We start from the raw sequence: 17,154 nt of genomic DNA on the forward strand, positions 1-17,154 counted from the left end.
AAAATAGATTTCAATATCTAAGTGAAACCTAAAAATGTATGCTTGAACTCTTTAAACATAAAACTATTTGTTTACACCATACAAAGGGATCAGACTTTTAAATGTTGTTATTTCAAAATTACTTTTTGCAAAAGATTCAAATTGAATGTTCGTTTTGCCAAAAGCCTGTTCCACCTTTTTCAGACACATTGAATCGATCTGTATTTGATACCAACTAAGCTTGGTAAAAAATATACAGTTTGTCATGATATTTTGTTGATTTTTTTTTATTTCTGTTAAAGAAAGCTTAACTTGAATTTTGGTATAAAAAATTTAAAATCGGTTCAGTTAATCAAAGATTATGTTGAAAAAAACAGGAAGCAAAACTCTATGTTAAACAGTCGAACGGCCCTAAATTTTTTATATATATAAGCTCACAATATCTTGACAAACCTGTATACTTTTTTTTGGTGCACCCGGTAGATTTTCTGCTTGTAGTTTTTATTTTTTCTATTGCTAGTCGAGTAGTATCGTTCCACTAAATTTATAGATTTCTGCTAATTTATTTGATGTTTTGTTTTTAAATAAGAGTGTTATCGTTTGTTTACTTATCAATTTTAATTGACAAGCTTTTTCACATTGGATCGAAATATGGATGTGCAGCAAGATTGGTCAGGAAGAGGAAAGAAAATCTTTACATCTATCTTCATATCTCCCTTATATACAGTTGACGCTCTCTAATTCAATCTTCAAGGGGAATTGAATTTTCATCGAATAAGGGAGCTTATCGAATATGGGAGCGTCGTTTATGAGAGTTTCTTGCTGACGGGGACTTTAAGTTTCATCGAATAAGGGAGCCTATCGAATAGTAGAACGTCGAATTAGAGAGCGTCAACTGTATCAGCATAATATAACAATAGGCAGACACTGTCCTGATATGAAATATGTGTCTGATATGAAACGGGAACACTTATGTAAAAATAACTCCTTTAATTAATTTTTTAGACGAATTATAAAAATGAAAATGTCATCAACAGTACCAGTACCAGCGGACGAATTGAATCACCGCGCATCAGAAAATGAGAAAATTTCGCTAATTCTAAATCCACATTTACCATCAGCTTTCAAAGCAAAACCGAAAATCAAATATGATTATTTGGCTTCTGATGAAACGGAACAAAAGAAAAGACAAGTTTCTTCGTTAAAAGAAGATGGCTCAAAACTTTGTGATGAGTTTTTGAAAAAACATGATCATTTCAATGCGGAAGAGATTTCACAAAGTTTTGGTGAAGGTATTATTAACCCTTTCAGTGTTGGCAAATGCCGACATGAGCACTTTCCATCTATTTGCCAATGACGGCATTTTGCCGACATGAAGTTTATTGAAAGTTCGATTTCGAACTAGATTTCATTAAAATGGCACAGTTGATAATGAAACATATTTCAAAGATGTGTTTCATTCATAGTTATACATTTTCAACTCAAAATTATATTTTACAGAAAATGAAGCTAATTGTGATAGTTAACTCTGTGGTCAATCATGTCTGCATACTGATGTCTGGCAAATAGGTCGAACCTTCATTTTTCCCGTGGAAACATACATACTTTCCTCTAACCCTAACACGACTTAACTTTTTAGCATTTTAAAAGAATTTATTACAGTGGAAAATAGGTCGAACCTTTAAAAAACGCATGGTAAAGTCTGTCCAGATATAATTGGCAGTGGAAACAAGAATGCCTGTAACTTTTGATAGTCAGATATAATTATGGAAATTTTTTTTGCTTGTTTTAGAGAGTCAAAGGTGCTGCATTTGAATGTATTTTTGGTTGAAAAATTCGCGATTTTTAGTGGTTAAATTTGCGATTGCAAAAATTGAGCTTTTTTTCTACTTATGCTATAACGTTCATTTTTACACCAGTGGTAGTTCAACCTTAGGTTAAGAAGTTTATTAAATTCCAAGGCAAACAGAAAAGTCCTTCAGAAGATATGGGACCCGAAATACCCCTTGGTAGCACTTTTCTGTGAAATACCAAATCTCCAACTTATTACTAAAAACGGGTATTTCAGGTCCCATATCTTCCGAAGGACTTTTCTGTTTGCCTTGAAATTTTACAAACTTCTTAACCTAAGGTTGAACTACCACTGGTGTAAAAATGAACGTTATAGCATAAGTAGAAAAAAAGCTCAATTTTTGCAATCGCAAATTTAACCACTAAAAATCGCGAATTTTTCAACCAAAAATACATTCAAATATAGCGCTTTTGATTCTCTAAAACAAGCAAAAACAATTTCCATAATTATATTTGACTATCAAAAGTTACAGGCATTCTTGTTTCCACTGCCAATTATATCTGGACAGACTTTAGTTCAAGGGTTAAGGAGTTTTATCTTTTTTCCTTATATTTGTAACCATAAGTCATGGTTGTTTTAGGTTTTGTAGATAGCCCGGGTACTTCTACAGTAGAAGATATTCTTTCGATTGTATTCACGAGTCCATTTGGTTCGTAGACCCCTGATTTGGGAATATGACACCTTAGCTATTTCCTTTTTATTCATAAACATTTTGCGTTCTGCTTGAGTTTCGGACGGAATTTTGATTATAGCTCGAATTTCTTAAACTTTAAAACCAATACAGACCAATAGCTTATTTGTTGATAACACTACCGAGAAACTTTGACTCGAAGTCATATTATTGAAAATATTGAAAATATTTGTCTTTTTTTTCCTCAGAACAACACTACCAAAACGTACTTTCGGACATTTACGATAAAATCGAAAACACATCAAAACCAAATCAAAAGGAAGAGGCACCAGAAGACATCTATAAACGCTCTTTACATTTCATCAACGCCAAATATCAAGAAACCTGTCCCAAATGTTCTGGCCTTGCAAAACAAAACTCACGAAACATTTTGCTGAAGACCCTCTCTATCTATGATCAAGCGAGATTTTCTAAGAAAGCTTGTCTATCTTTCACCACGCAGCACAGAGGAAGAATTGTACAAATTACAATGACCTTGCCTTGCCCTAAATGTTGTTCGAAATCGTAAGTTGATTGAGATTAAAGGGATATGATGGGACAATTTTAGCTTTTGCTTGTTAGACATATTCCCTCCATTATTCTAAAATCAAGATCTAATGGGAAATAAAACAAAACAACAAATTATATTGTATGATTTTCATTTTCTTTCGCTTTCGATTTCAGATTACCGGACGGGGAGTTCATAATTCGGACAACACCTTCTATCGAACATGAATACATTCTGAAAGATTTATTATTGACCAATCCACACAAATTCGTGGAAGAATGTCTTTGGAAATGGATTGATGACCATTCGTAAGCATTTTAGTTTGCTTCTTCAAATGTTGTGTTATCACCCCCAATTACATCAGACTGTTTTGATTTGTCTCTACTATTGAGCAATTGAAGAATACCTTTTGGTAACGGAATGCTGAGTAATCATAAGAACGCTACTTGTATCTTCTTTAAAAACTTATGAAATTCCATGAACGAAAAATTGGGTCTGGATGACGGTTCTTATCTGAGGTAAATACTGTGAGTGACGTCATTTATTTGTCTCGATTCATTTGGTACTTGGTTGAGTTTTTCGTTTGTTGAATGGAAGGTAAGTGAGGCAAAAAACAATGAACTCGATTATGGTAATTAGACTGCATCCGAGACACAAGCCCAAGCTTCCACCAATTGTTGCTGAAAGTTGAATGAAAAATTGCATGGTCAGCACATTTCTTGTCAAAGAATTAGAGGTATCAATATTTTTATATTTCTACCTTGTTGAAGCATTATTGTTAGGGATTTTCAAAACTATAACATGCTATTTTAAAAAGAAGATCAGGCTGGAATTATTTTATGTTTTAATTTTCTGGTCAAGAAGTGTGTACATTTATTGATCGCCTCAAGCTTTCAACTGCCGTGTACTGACGTGAATTCTCTACAAAGGGACTTAAAATTCTTACTCTATTGTGCATATTTTGGACGATAAAATTTCTCACCTAACAACACTTTCCAATCTACGGATGGCGTTAATTTTTCTTTTGTATAAATCACATCTGCGAAAGCGATATTCAGACCTACAACATTATGGCTGAAGATGTAAAGAGATAGATGGAAGACTTTATTAATTAGATAATCCCTAGATGTTTATGTATGATCATGCTCTATAGTCATACGAGGAAAACTCTTTCTTCCATGATTATGGTATAACAAAGGGATAATTCCCTTCATGGATCTAGAGTCTTCACTTACAGTATGTTAACTCTTCCACATACCAAATTTGTTTACCTATTTTTCAAGACAACAACTTTTTTAACGATTGAAGTGCCCTAAAACCCTGAGGTAATATTAATAACCGAATATTAACGTTTGAGTTAGATTAAAACTACAAGTGAGTCCAAAACTCGATGTCATGTTATAATATATACCTGATATAATCTTGACTTTCTTGAAATGTCAAGTTCCTCATTTCAGATAACCTTTTGTATAAAAACTTTGTTCCAATCTTCGCCTGTCCGGTTTGTAGTGAGAAAGTTTCCATGGTGCAAGGAGTCGGACAGGTCTGGTAACATTTTCTGTAAGTCCTGTTATCAAGGAGGTGGTTGTACACTGTAAAGAAAAAATATCTAATACTCAACTAGCGCCTATCAACCCTTAGCGGTGCGGTTGACATTTGAGGGGTTTGGAATTTTATTTTATTTTATTTCTTTTTGACATGGGTTACACGGTACACTAGCGAACAAATAAAACGACACACTGCTGACAAAAAAATAGTCCTTCTCCCCCGTCACTAAGTGAAATGCATTTAAGCGAATTCTCGCCATTTCATACTATAGACATTTCACTAATTCTCTTAGGTGGAGTGCAAACTATTTTAAGCATTAGAATCGCTTTAAAACTAGATTGTTGACGTTACTTTATCATTTCAATGCAAGGGTATCTTACATTTCCACAAATGCGCTCCTACCACTGACCTTTATATAACCCTGGACAAAGCTTCTCAATCCCAGCCAAGCAAAATCTTTGATCGGAGTTTTTTGAAAATTGGTACCCTAATGTCGGCACCACTCGATAGCGGTGTAAATGCATCGAGAGAGCTAGGTCTACTTTCCCTCAAATTCTTTTGATGATGTAGCGGCGTTAGACGTTAATTTTTAGCATTGCAATGGCTTCTCCTTGGGTACCAATTCTAAAAAAACTCCGATCAAAGATGGCAGATATTGCTTGGTCCAGGGTTATATAAAGGTCAGTGGCTCCTACACACGTGTTTTCGATACCGTTGTCGAAAGAAATTTTCCTTGTATTTTTGTTACTCTCCTTAAAAGTTGAACGTGTTGCTAAGGTTTATAAATGTATTATGAAAGGTCATAGGATCAACTCGTTTTATATGTATACCTAACATTTGGAGAGCTCCATCTGCTTAACTTCCGAATACTTCTTTTTCATTGGGAATGTATTTGCGTGGTTAAGTTTATTAGATATTCGCAAAGGCAAACGGTAAATGTAATACACCTGAATAGACTAGTCTGATTCAGTCAGTCATGTTTAACCTAGCTTTTGACTCCTCTCTTACCATAGGGATCAAAAATTCTAATTACCTCTAACATAACAATCATATTGCTCCATACTGCATTCCGGTATATTATCTGAAATATTGGAAGTAGTGCCATTATTGATTCGTGAAAAATGTTTTTGCTATTTTAGAGAGCGACAGAATAACCAGAATATCGAAAATTGCAAATCTTTAAGATATGCTGTTTGCGCGGTGATTAGATATCACTATCTTCATATTTCCTTCTTTTGTTGCGGCAACGGTTTTAAAGGGGGTATATTTTATTTACCTTGAAACTTTTTCAGATCTGATGTCAGACAGCCGCATTCTTCTGAATAAATCTTTGAGATACAATCAACTGCACACAAATTTGCTGAGTAAGCGAAATTTGGATCAATCACTTCATATTTTTTTGAACCGCATTTCGTTGAGTAAGGAGGTGGCAGTGATTCTAACTGGGAATGAAGAAAAATATATTGTTTTTATTTAAATAATCTTTTTATTGTCGATTAATTAGTTCATCAGGTTCCCTTTACCACTTTCCCGTGCTAGGAAATGTATTCTTTATTCTTTTCTTACGAAACTTTCATTTTAAATTTTCACTCTTTGGGAATTTTTCTCGCTTGAATCCAGCTTGATTAGGCTAGTCAAAATCTAGTTCAATTTGAGACCATTGCAGATTGATCAGAGTAGGTAGAGAAAAGGAAAGAAATAAAAGACTTTTGCAGAAATTCATCCATGATCTTCTCTCATTGCTGTATATTAATCCTCCGGTAGTGTGCTTTGGCTAAAAATGGGACTGGAGATTCAAAAGGTTCTGTAAGATTGATGAATATTGAATATATGCTAACTTACCATACTGACTGTGATGTGTATGTTGTTCATAGTTCCTGGAGGTACGAAGACCTTCTTGGAAAGATCAGATCTGTACGTCTCTCGTTGGTGGTGGATGAACACGGCCAAACCGTTGAAAGTGGCTCGACTGTCCAACATATCCTCCTCGTGGATATTTAACGTCAACTGGAGCCCAGGCCCCGAAAATTTCCCTTTCAAAACATCTTTTTTATTTTTGGGAAAAGCAATACATTTTCCGTATGAGAAAGAGAAGATCTCAGTGAAATTATCCACGCTGCATGGCTTGTTTTCGTATTTGCACGAAAAGGGAAATACTCTTCTCATGAACGGATCATCTAACATTTCTCTTTTACCGAGCTCGAAAGCTGATATGATGTCATGCGTTTTGTTCAGATTCTTAGCGTAAAAGTAATTTAAAATGCGCTTCGTGTCCGGTGAGGATACATTCAAAGTCTTTCCACGCATTTGGTGGTAGAAGTCTATCAGTTCATCCACGTCTCCTTGGTAACCAAGCTCGTTGATTTTCTTCTGAGATAACGAGTTTATGTTACAGATGGTCACTCTTGGGAAATTGACTTCATCCATATTAAAATCTATTTCTTTGGAGACTTTGAATTCGTATTTCAAATATTGCATCAATACACCGTAGAAGAGGAACCCCGCCAGTAGAGTCGCCAGAATAAGCAAGATTCTCCAGAAAACTTTCAGACAGGTATTCCTTGAAAAAAAAGCTGCTCGGAAACCATGGATGGTCGTCTCGTCGCAAAATTCTTTCCATTTTTCAGATAACGTCATTGTCTCGTCATCTAAACTCTCTTCTTTCGTCATTTTTAGTCCTCTATTTTGCAGTAATATCTCTTGCACCATTTTGTATCGAAAACCTACATACTCCGTTCCGTGCTACTACTGCACAGTGGATTTTATTTCTGATTTTATGACCAAGATTTCTTCTTTTTGGTTCTTTGTTTGAAATCTTTCCCTCCTTTTCTCCTACGATTTATTTTGAATGAAGTTGAACCAGTCAAATCTGACCATTCGGTTATTCGTGTATAAATATATTTTATTTTGATTAAATTCGTGAGACTTAAAAAGACTTTCTTTGCCTTACTAAAGTCTATTCGGGAAATAAAAAATAAATCAGGAAAATAAAGATAAGATTTTTTCATCGCACTTCCCGTTTGTTAAGGTTCCAGAAAATTCTTCTTCTACCTTACCAGCAGGGGGTAAGGTCTTTTAAGAGTTGAACAATTTTAAAGAAATTTATTGTTGACACCCGTCCACAAGTCTTCTTAACTTCCAATATTTCTCCACCCTTCTCTGTTCTACTTTTTGTATTTTTTCCTGATTTTTTTAATTACCCTGGGAAAGTTCTCGAATATTGTTTTTCGTCATTCCTTCCCTTCTGTCATCTTCCGAACTCATTCTTCGGTCAGTGTTTTATTCGGAAGGAAAATTGTTTGATCCTAGAGTAAAACAAAATGTTGCCACTTTACCTGCTTCCTCTCTCCTCGACAAATGGAAAAATTGTAGCGGGATCCACAGGGTCCCACTTATAAAATGCTTCAAGGACTAGTCTCAAGAAGTATGCTATAGTCTAGTCTATGTATGACTGTATGACATAAACTACAATTTTTTAAATGTGAATTTTATGACTTTCCCGGATCAAGTTTCATTTCTATCCAGGAATCCCTTTCGTTTTCTTGTTGTTTTTAAACTAAAATTCCATAAAAAAATCTTCAAGGAAGTAGATTGCTCTTGAAAATTGTTTTATTCAGTCAAAATAACATAAAACACTATCTACAATTTTATAACCTAGGATTAAATAAACTTTATTTTGTCCTCGCTAAGGTGAAAGGATCATTTTGTTACCAGTGATGACTTTGCCGATATCCCTCTAGCTGAAGCATTTTTCAGTAATATTTAGAAAGGACTTAAAAATAAAACACAGAAATCAAAAATAGAAATAAAAAATATAAAGTTCTTATAAAAACGACAAATATTTTACACTGATTATGTTCGCGGTACAGATATCGCCAAACGGCGTGCAATTATTAACTCAGAAAAAATAAATTTTCGTAAAGGCGTTCAGGGTGCAAAGCCTTAAATTTCTAATTTAACCTTTCTAAGCCGCTAGTTTTTTTGAAAAAGACCAAAAAGTTCATCATTTTTTTCTGGAAATTTATTCTTTCAAAGGCCATTTCTTGACCAGGACAAATGATTCAGGTATCAACTTTGGTATCGTTGGAAAGCTCTTTCTCTCAGCTACAAAAGATAGCAATTTTTTTTTCTCTGAATCTCAAGTGGTTAGGAGTTATGACCAAAAGACTTTGTATCGGTAAAATGACCTTTTCAAGACGTATATTTACGCCTTTCGCCGCCTAAGGGTTAAGCAAAAAAAATTTAATATTAGGTCCATTTAACTATTTTTAGGCTCGCGAAATAAAATCCATACGAAATTTCGCTCTGATCCGCAAAGATAAATCGAGAAAGTTACCCTTTGTTTTTAATCTTGAAATTAATCTCTGTATGCAATGGGTTTAAAAATAAATTAAACTATAGTTTACAAGCTAAATATTAACAAACTATAAACACAAAATTTTTCCTTACTTCTTTCTTCCACCGAACGGAAGATCAATGAGAAGAAAAACCAAGAACTCGACAATTGTAATGAAACTGCAACCCAAACATAATCCCAAACTTCCTCCAATGGTGGCTGTAAAAAAGAATACGTAAAAAGATGAGGTGCATTGACCAGTTATATAGTTTAAAAGTATGGCCGCGTTTTATTCACGATATCATGAAAATGAACTTCTATTATACTTATTTGTAGGCTGCTGGTATCCACTAATGGATTCGTGCTCATCGTAGCAGCATTTAACTGCCTTGTCGACTCTCTCCATAAATGGCGGGGCATTGACTGTTGTTTTTCAATCATCGAAAAAATCATCGTTTCTCAAAACGTGAGCTGTCTTGGGCAGATTGGTAGCTTTCTTGCATGAGTAAATTGTCTTACCGAGTAATATTTCCCAATCGACTGAGGGAGTGAGTTTTTCTTGGATATACATCACATCATCGTAAGACACTGTCAGCCCTACGACATTGTTACTGAAAGAAGAAACAAGTTGCAGGTTATATGGATATATGGAAGAGACTGATTTTACTTGTCACCGAAATGATGAAGTTCTCCTCCAAGTTTGAAGTAAAAAGTTATGGTCTGAACAAGTTTGCCCGACCCTCAAAAACCATTAAAATTTTACAACATTTTTTTACCAATAAACCCTACATTTGTCCCTGAAAATCATATTAAGCTACCGATTTGACCAGTCCACCCGACTATTTCCATAACTAGGATGCCTAAGGATACCGAAAAATCACCTTCAGACTGACTCCCTCTCCGGCGTCCAAAATTGTGTCTAACTGACCGACTATTTGAGATCGTGGAAACTAAAGCAACCAGAATGCGGAAGATTCCATCTTTTTCTCCAAACTCGACTCCAGTCCCTTTGTACGCTTATGATTCTGAAAACAAAACTCACGTCCATCAGTAAAACCAAAAAGTGTTGCAAGTGTCTCTCGGTACGAGATTGTTAAAATTCATTGCCGTACTATGAAGCGATTAACGTGAGATACACTCTGGTACATAGTAGGTACGAGATTGCTTTATCCCTTTATCTAAAAACATCATTAGACGAAGCATTCCCTTTCCTTTTCATTGTGTTTCTCAACTAAGGTCGGTAGGCTGCCATGGATTTCTGAAATGTTTCTCTTGTGACTGTTTCAGGAATGTTCCATAACCAACTAGCTCACCTGATAAAGTTCTTGCCTTCCTCTTCAGTAGTATTTCTCAATGCAGCAAAGCGTTTGTACGTGGATTTGGTTCCGATCGCATACTGGCCAGTTTCCACTTTGAGAGATTCAATCTCACAAGGTACTGGACATTCTCTCTGACATGCAATCTTCGCTTTGTCTTGGAACATCTTTGCTGTCACTTGGAACAGAAAATACCTGAATTTACTAGGATCAATGAGACATTCGTGTTAAAATTGAGATTTATTCAGTTTTATGTCGTTTGGTAAAAACATTGTCGCAAGTCAGCAATTTTAGATAAAAACATCCAAAAATGGTATTTGGTATGGTATTTAAAGTCCTTTTTTTGTAACTTTTGGCTCAAGCAAGGTGCATCGGGTTACTTATGCCGGCCATTCTGTAGCAATTCAATCTTCGATCCTGATATTTAGTTCAATCCAATCCCTCATATTTGGTTCAATCCCGATATTTGGTTCAATCCAATCCTTCATGTTCAAATTCAATCTTTTTTCATTCAAATTCAATCTTTTTCATTCAAATTCAATCTTTTTCATTTAAATTCAATCTTTCAAATTCAATCTTTTTTCATTCAAACTTTTCGAAATTTCATTAAATCTTCCTGGGTACGAGTGGATTCAAAAAGAGTTCGTCTCTAGACTTCTTTTTTTTCGGAGATAATAACTGATGAATTTTATCACTTAACATGCTACTTGCATAGCTGCCCTTTGAATTTGTCCATTTGTTGATTCATCAGACACCAAAATTTCACTTGCTTGTTGAAGTAATTTTGCAACTGCAGCATGTTTGTTTTTGTCCGCCATGTTGGTATATGTTTTTGACACGAACACCGAGTCTTAAGCTATTAAATCTTAAGGAGATAATAAGATTAGTGGCATACAGGCAAATTCACGCTGAAGATAAAATTCATCAGTTATTATTATCTCCGAAAAAAACAAAAACAAAAAACATAAAGTACGCTGCTGGGCGGAAGTCTGGAGATGAACTCTTTTTGAATCCACTCGTACCCAGGAAGATTGAATGAGATTTCGAAAAGTTTGAATGAAAAAAGATTGAATTTGAATAATGAAGGTTGAATTTGAAAGATTGATTTGAATATGAAGGATAGAATTTGAATGGAAAAGATTGAATTTGAATAAAGATTGATTGAATTTGAATAGGAAGCATTGAATTTGAATGAAAAAGATTGAATTTGAACATGAAGGATTAGATTGAACCAAATATCGGGATTGAACCAAATATGAGGGATTGGATTGAACTAAATATCAGGATCGAAGATTGAATTGAACTAAATATTCAATAGATTGAATATTGCTACAGAATGGCCGGCATAGTTACTTCTATAAAGTTCTCGCTCATTTTAAAAGGAAGTTCGTGTGAGAAAAAGGAAATGTCATTTTAAGCTGTGTAATATTTTAGTTTACTTGTAATAAGCTTTTCTTGTATACATCTAAAACGAGAAGATAAAATATAACAATCTTCCCCCCTAAGATACAAAAGAGTCCTAAGATATAAAACCGTAAAGATATAAAGCCTATGTATATAACGAAATGAAACAAGTTTAAAACAGTTTAAAGTGATGACAAATCTGTATCATCAAATCGCTCTGGAGCCTTCCGTTCACGAGTTGAACGTCTAGGTTCAATAACCGTTTCACTAGCTGGTTGTAGTTGATCCGGCTCCTCAACAATTTCAGTGTTATCATTGAATGAGTTTCTTTCCTCTCTGGGAAAGGGTGCCAAGTCTCTAATAGAAACGGTGGTCTCGTTGCCACTCTTTAATCTCACATAGGCATATTCTGGATTTGCTTCGATTAGCTCAGCTTCTTCAACTAACGAGTCATATTTTGATTGTCGAACATGTTTCTTGACATACACAGGACCTGGTGTAGATAACCATGAAGGAAAGGAATTTCCTGTTGTGGATTTTCGGTTGAAGTTAAACAATCTTTCATGTGGTGTGGAATTGGTTGATGTGCATAACAGAGAGCGGATACTGTGGAGTGCGTCTGGTAATACTTGCTCCCAAGATGACATGGATAGGTTCGATGATTTTAAGGCTAGATTGATTGATCGCCAAATTATCCCGTTGTAGCGCTCGCATTGACCATTTCCACGGGGATTATATCTGCTTGTTTTGCTGGTTGCGATACCTTTTGAATGCAAGTACTGCTTGACTTCTTCTGATAGAAAATCGGGAGCTCTATCATTATGTATGAAACCAGGCATACCAAATATGGCGAATAATTGGTTAAAACATTTGATCACGGTTTTGCTTTCCATATTTCGGCATGGGAAAGCGAATGGGAATCTGGAATACTCGTCGACGAGAGTTAGCATGTATTTATTTCCCGACGTGGATGTTGGTAGGGGACCTTTAAAGTCAATGTTCAATTGCTGAAACGGTTGAGTTGCTTTGATTAGAGTCCCTGACGACTTTTGGAATCTCGGTTTCAATTCCATGCAGACAATTTTCGGTAACTTTCTTGATGTCATTAACCGAGTAAGGTAGATTGCGTGATTTAACAAAGTGTAACAGTCGAGTTATTCCCGGATGACATAAGGCGGAGTGGATTTCAGCGAGCTGATTTTGAGTGTAAATAATCGCTGAACAAGAATTGATTCTAGAAAATGCATCTGCAGGGGCATTGTATCTCCCTGGGCGGTACAAAATGTCAAATTTATGATCCGAAAGTTCCATTCTCCATCTGGCTATCTTTTCGTTTTTAATCTTTCCTTTGCCAGCATAGTCAAACATAAAAGCTACTGATCTTTGGTCAGTCATGAGTTTAAAGTGAACACCAAGCAAGAAATGTCTCCATTTACGTAGGGATTCCACAATAGCGAAGGCTTCCTTTTCGACTGGATGTAATTTGATTTCATGATCTTTGAGAGTTCTAGAAAAGAAAGCTACTGGTCTCCCATTTTGTGTGAGGGTAGCACCGATTGCGAACTTAGAAGCGTCAGTCTCAACGATTAGAGGCTGAGTTGGATCGATAGCAGTAAGAGTAGCATCCTTTAGATCGTTTTTCAATGTATCAAATGCTGACATAACTTCCTCAGGTATTGGAAATGTAGTGTTTTTGATGAGTGGGCGTATTTTGTTTGAAAAGTCCTTTATCCAACGACTGTAGTAAGCAAACATACCGACAATCCTGCGTTGTGAGGCGGTATCCATTGGAGCTGGGAGTTCCATTAGCGGTTTGAGTCGATCAGGGTCAGGTTTGATGGAGTTATGCTGGACTTCGTAGCCAAGCAACTTGATGCTGGAACTCGATAGAATGCTTTTCTCATGGTTGAAGGTGATGCCATATTTCTCAGATGCATCTAAGAATTTCTTAAGATTATCGTCGTGTTCAGGTTGAGATTTACCGCAGACAGTGACATTGTCTACATACGGAAAAGTCGCAGGAATGTTCTCCTTTTCAATAATACTATCAATAGTTCTTTGAAAGGCGGAAACACCATTTGTCACACCATAGGGCATTCGGGTAAATTGATAAAGTCGACCTCCAGACTCGAAAGCGGTGTATTTCTTTTCGTCATCTCGAAGGGGTATTTGATGATATGCGCTTTTGAGATCTAACGTGCTAAAGAGTGAATAGCCTGAAATTTTGTCGACAGTTTCGTCTATGCGTGGTAGAGGATAAGCGTCAAGGTCGGTGTATGTGTTGATTGTTCGACTGTAATCGACAACGAGTCTCTTACGATGAGTTTCAGTTTCTGGAACAACGAGTACCTGGGCTCTCCAAGGTGACGTGCTCGGTTCTATGATACCGTCCTTCAGCAAACGTTCGGTTTCTTGAGCAATGTAAGTTTTGTCATGCATTGTATACTTTCTGGACTTGCATGCAATTGGCTTAGCGTTAGCTGGTATGTTGGCAAAGAGAGTTGGTGGTTCGATCTTCATAGCTGTGAGATTACAACTGACTGTGTCTTTGGAAGGAAACTGAAGAGCTGGTTCAGAACCTCCGAAATGAAGAGTGACTGATTTGTGCTTTTTCATAAAGTCTTTACCGATAATCATTTCAACAAACAAGTTTTTCAGTACTAAAACAACTTGTCCGGTGTAAAGTGTCCCGTTCACAGAAACGTCAATAACTACTTCTCCGACCACTGGGCATGACTGAGAACGATCTACAAGGGTAACGGTTTTTGCAGGTGCCGGTAGTATAAAGAGTTTCAATTTCTTTGCTACTTTTTCACTGATGAAGGTTAGATCGCTTCCCAAATCAACGAGCGTATTCAAAGATCGATTATTCACATAAGTTATAGTCATGGTTGAGTCATTACTATTTGTGGCTTTGTTTTGTTGAGTGGCACAAAGTGATGGGTTTGAAGCAGGTGGTAAGGATGCAGCTCCTAGATTAGCACTTGTCTTGGTTGAACGACAGACTCTCTCCCAATGTCCAATTTTCGAACACTTATTGCATGTACTTTCTTTTGCAGGGCATTTGCTGCGAGGATGACGGTCATTACCACAGAAATAGCACTTTTGTTTCTCAGTTCCTGAAGTGCTTCCTTTTCCAACTCCAGCAACGGTAGCATCTGGTGGAATATCGATTGAGTTGCCAGCGACACCAGCGACCATGCTTGGCGAGGATTGAAAATTGTCAGAATGTTTTTGTGCGAGCTCTAATGTACGTGCTTGTTGGAAGGCTTGTTGAAGGGTTAGTGTAGGACTTTCTAGCAAACGTTGACGAATAACAGAAGAACGTAAACCATTTATGAAGGCGTCTCTGACGTGTTCTTGACGGTAATTCTCTGCTGTTACAGCAGCAAAGTTACAGTTCTTACTAAGTCTCTCAAGTTCTTGAAGGTACTGGTCGACTGTTTCTGTATCATTTTGACGATGGGTGATAAGAACATGACGGTTATACATAACATTGACCGGCTTAACGTAAAGTTGACGAAGAATTTCTATCGCTCTGGTGTAGCTTTCTGCTTCGGCAATAAATTCATATACTGATGGAGAAACGTAATTGATGAGGGTACTGAGTTTTTGTTCTTGACGTGCTTGATCTGTTGTCCCTTCTGGGAAAGTTATAGAGTTTATGAAGTTTTCATATGTTCTGTACCAGTGTCTCCATTGTTTTTCTGCATTTACAGCATTTGGCTCGCATTCAAAACGATTTGGACGTAAGTGCTTGTCCATGGTGTGGTGATCGACCAATTGATGCAACAAGAAAATTGTAATATTTTAGTTTACTTGTAATAAGCTTTTCTTGTATACATCTAAAACGAGAAGATAAAATATAACAAGCTGTTTACTCCTTACGTGAAAAGCACTGTTTGCACTTACCTTTCGAAAAGCAATCGTATTGCTCCATCCTACATTCTGGAATACCTTTCTCTAAAGAGAAATCAGCTGTTAATAAAACTTCAGTTCTTTATAGTTCCAACTGGATGATATGCAGTTATGAAAGTATGAAATTTTCTCTCATTTTTGTCTTTACTTTTAAAGTCTTTCATTCGGAGACACACTTTTTCTATCGTTCTGTTATGCAGTGTGCCTGGAAAGGTTTTTTACCATGTAACTACTGTTACTATCTTCACAAGAACAAGAAAATCGGAATAAATTATTTTTAAGAATAATTTTATAAGAAGTTCAAAACCTAACAGATGTAGAACATTCTGAGATTCTTGGTCTTTAAAACAGAATATATTCTTCGCTATATACCTCGCTTGAACATGATGAGATGTGACGGCAGACATTTACAGCTCTCGTAATATTGCTTTGCCAGACAATCTGTGATGCATAAATTTTCTGAATACGTGTATGTGTTGTCCATGATTTCAAAATCTTTTGTACCACATTTCGGAGAGTAAGGTGGAGGTAATGCTTGTAGCTGAAATGCAAACAAAGTTGGGTTAAGCTCAGTTCGTTCTGCGAGGTGATAGATAGGCTTTGATTATTTTCACATTAAACAGATGGTGTGTAAGAAATAAGTCAATCTCTGCATCCAAGTTTACCAATATCCAGGTAGAATGAATAACTCTGGAGGAGGCATCCACCTTCATTTAGATAGCTAGAGAATGAGGAACCGTTGACTGTGGCGGCGAACTTGTATATTGGCATTAAATACAACTGCACTAACCTTACTGATGGAGACTTGAATGTTGTTAATGGTTCCAGGTGTGATGTACACTTTCTTTGCCAGAGCTGACGCCCACATTTGTTGGTGAGGATGAATGAATACAACCAAGCCATTGAAAAGGGCTTGATTCTCCAGCCTCTCGTCTCCATGAAGGTTCATTATAAGTTGAAGGCCATTACTTTCAGTCTTACTTTTCAAAACTACTTTATTATCGTTGGAGAAAACCACGCATTTACCAGATCTTTCCGAATATGTTTCAGTGAATTGGTCCACTCCGCATCGTTTACCGTCAAATTGACATCTGTAGGGGACTGCCGTGTTCAAGAAGGGGTCATTGAACATCTCCTCTTTCCCAATTTCTAAAGCTGAAATAATCTCGTGTGTGGTGTTTAGATTCTTACTGTAGAAATGGTTCAATACATTCTTAGTGGTCGGTGAAGACATATTAACTACCTTTCCTCTTATTTCTTGGTAGAAGGTCAACAATTCCTTCTCATCGCCTGGGTAGCCAATTTTCTGCAGTTTGGTATTTGAAGAAGGGTTTGTATTACAGATTGTCACTCTCGGGAAATCAACTTCCTCTAAATCGAAACGAATTTCCTTGGATACATTGAATTCATTACTGGCATACTGTCCAATAACACCATAAAAGAGATAAGCAGCAAGACCAATCATCCCTACTAACCAAAAGCACCAGAAGACACGCCTCCCAAGGCTCTTCGAAGTGAAAGCCTGGTTGAAACCATGGCAAGATGTCTCATTGCAGAATTCTTCCCATTTTTCCGATACTGACTTTTTCTTGCTTTCGCTCGGCATCTTTATGCTGATTTTTG

The 17,154-nt window shown here is 36.3% G+C and overlaps 4 protein-coding genes across 4 annotated transcripts in view; 1 reads left to right on the forward strand and 3 right to left on the reverse strand.

Annotated features, from left to right (window-relative positions):
- LOC136823927 (uncharacterized) overlaps positions 1-17,154 on the reverse strand; it is a 402,896-nt gene that overhangs the window by 92,182 nt on the left and 293,560 nt on the right. The gene's annotated exons all lie outside the window — the stretch shown is intronic.
- On the forward strand, positions 985-3,857 carry LOC136823814 (uncharacterized). Its single transcript, XM_067079986.1, has 3 exons — positions 985-1,271; positions 2,711-3,026; positions 3,186-3,857. The coding sequence occupies exons 1-3, from the start codon at positions 998-1,000 to the stop codon at positions 3,319-3,321; spliced, it is 726 nt and encodes a 241-aa protein (XP_066936087.1). The 5' UTR covers positions 985-997; the 3' UTR covers positions 3,322-3,857.
- LOC136823812 (acid-sensing ion channel 5-like) lies at positions 3,565-7,391 on the reverse strand. The gene is made up of 6 exons (XM_067079985.1): positions 6,400-7,391; positions 5,834-5,999; positions 5,591-5,638; positions 4,421-4,601; positions 3,992-4,083; positions 3,565-3,689 (listed from the first exon to the last, which is right to left on the reverse strand). The coding sequence occupies exons 1-6, from the start codon at positions 7,264-7,266 to the stop codon at positions 3,565-3,567; spliced, it is 1,479 nt and encodes a 492-aa protein (XP_066936086.1). The 5' UTR covers positions 7,267-7,391.
- LOC136823886 (acid-sensing ion channel 5-like) lies at positions 8,984-10,427 on the reverse strand. Its single transcript, XM_067080043.1, has 3 exons — positions 10,207-10,427; positions 9,413-9,504; positions 8,984-9,112 (listed from the first exon to the last, which is right to left on the reverse strand). Exons 1-3 carry the CDS (start codon positions 10,374-10,376, stop codon positions 9,003-9,005), a joined length of 372 nt encoding a protein of 123 aa, XP_066936144.1. The 5' UTR covers positions 10,377-10,427; the 3' UTR covers positions 8,984-9,002.

Source organism: Clytia hemisphaerica, unplaced genomic scaffold, assembly GCF_902728285.1.
Source record: "Clytia hemisphaerica strain Z4C2 unplaced genomic scaffold, Clytia hemisphaerica genome assembly, whole genome shotgun sequence".
Lineage (NCBI taxonomy): Eukaryota > Metazoa > Cnidaria > Hydrozoa > Leptothecata > Clytiidae > Clytia > Clytia hemisphaerica.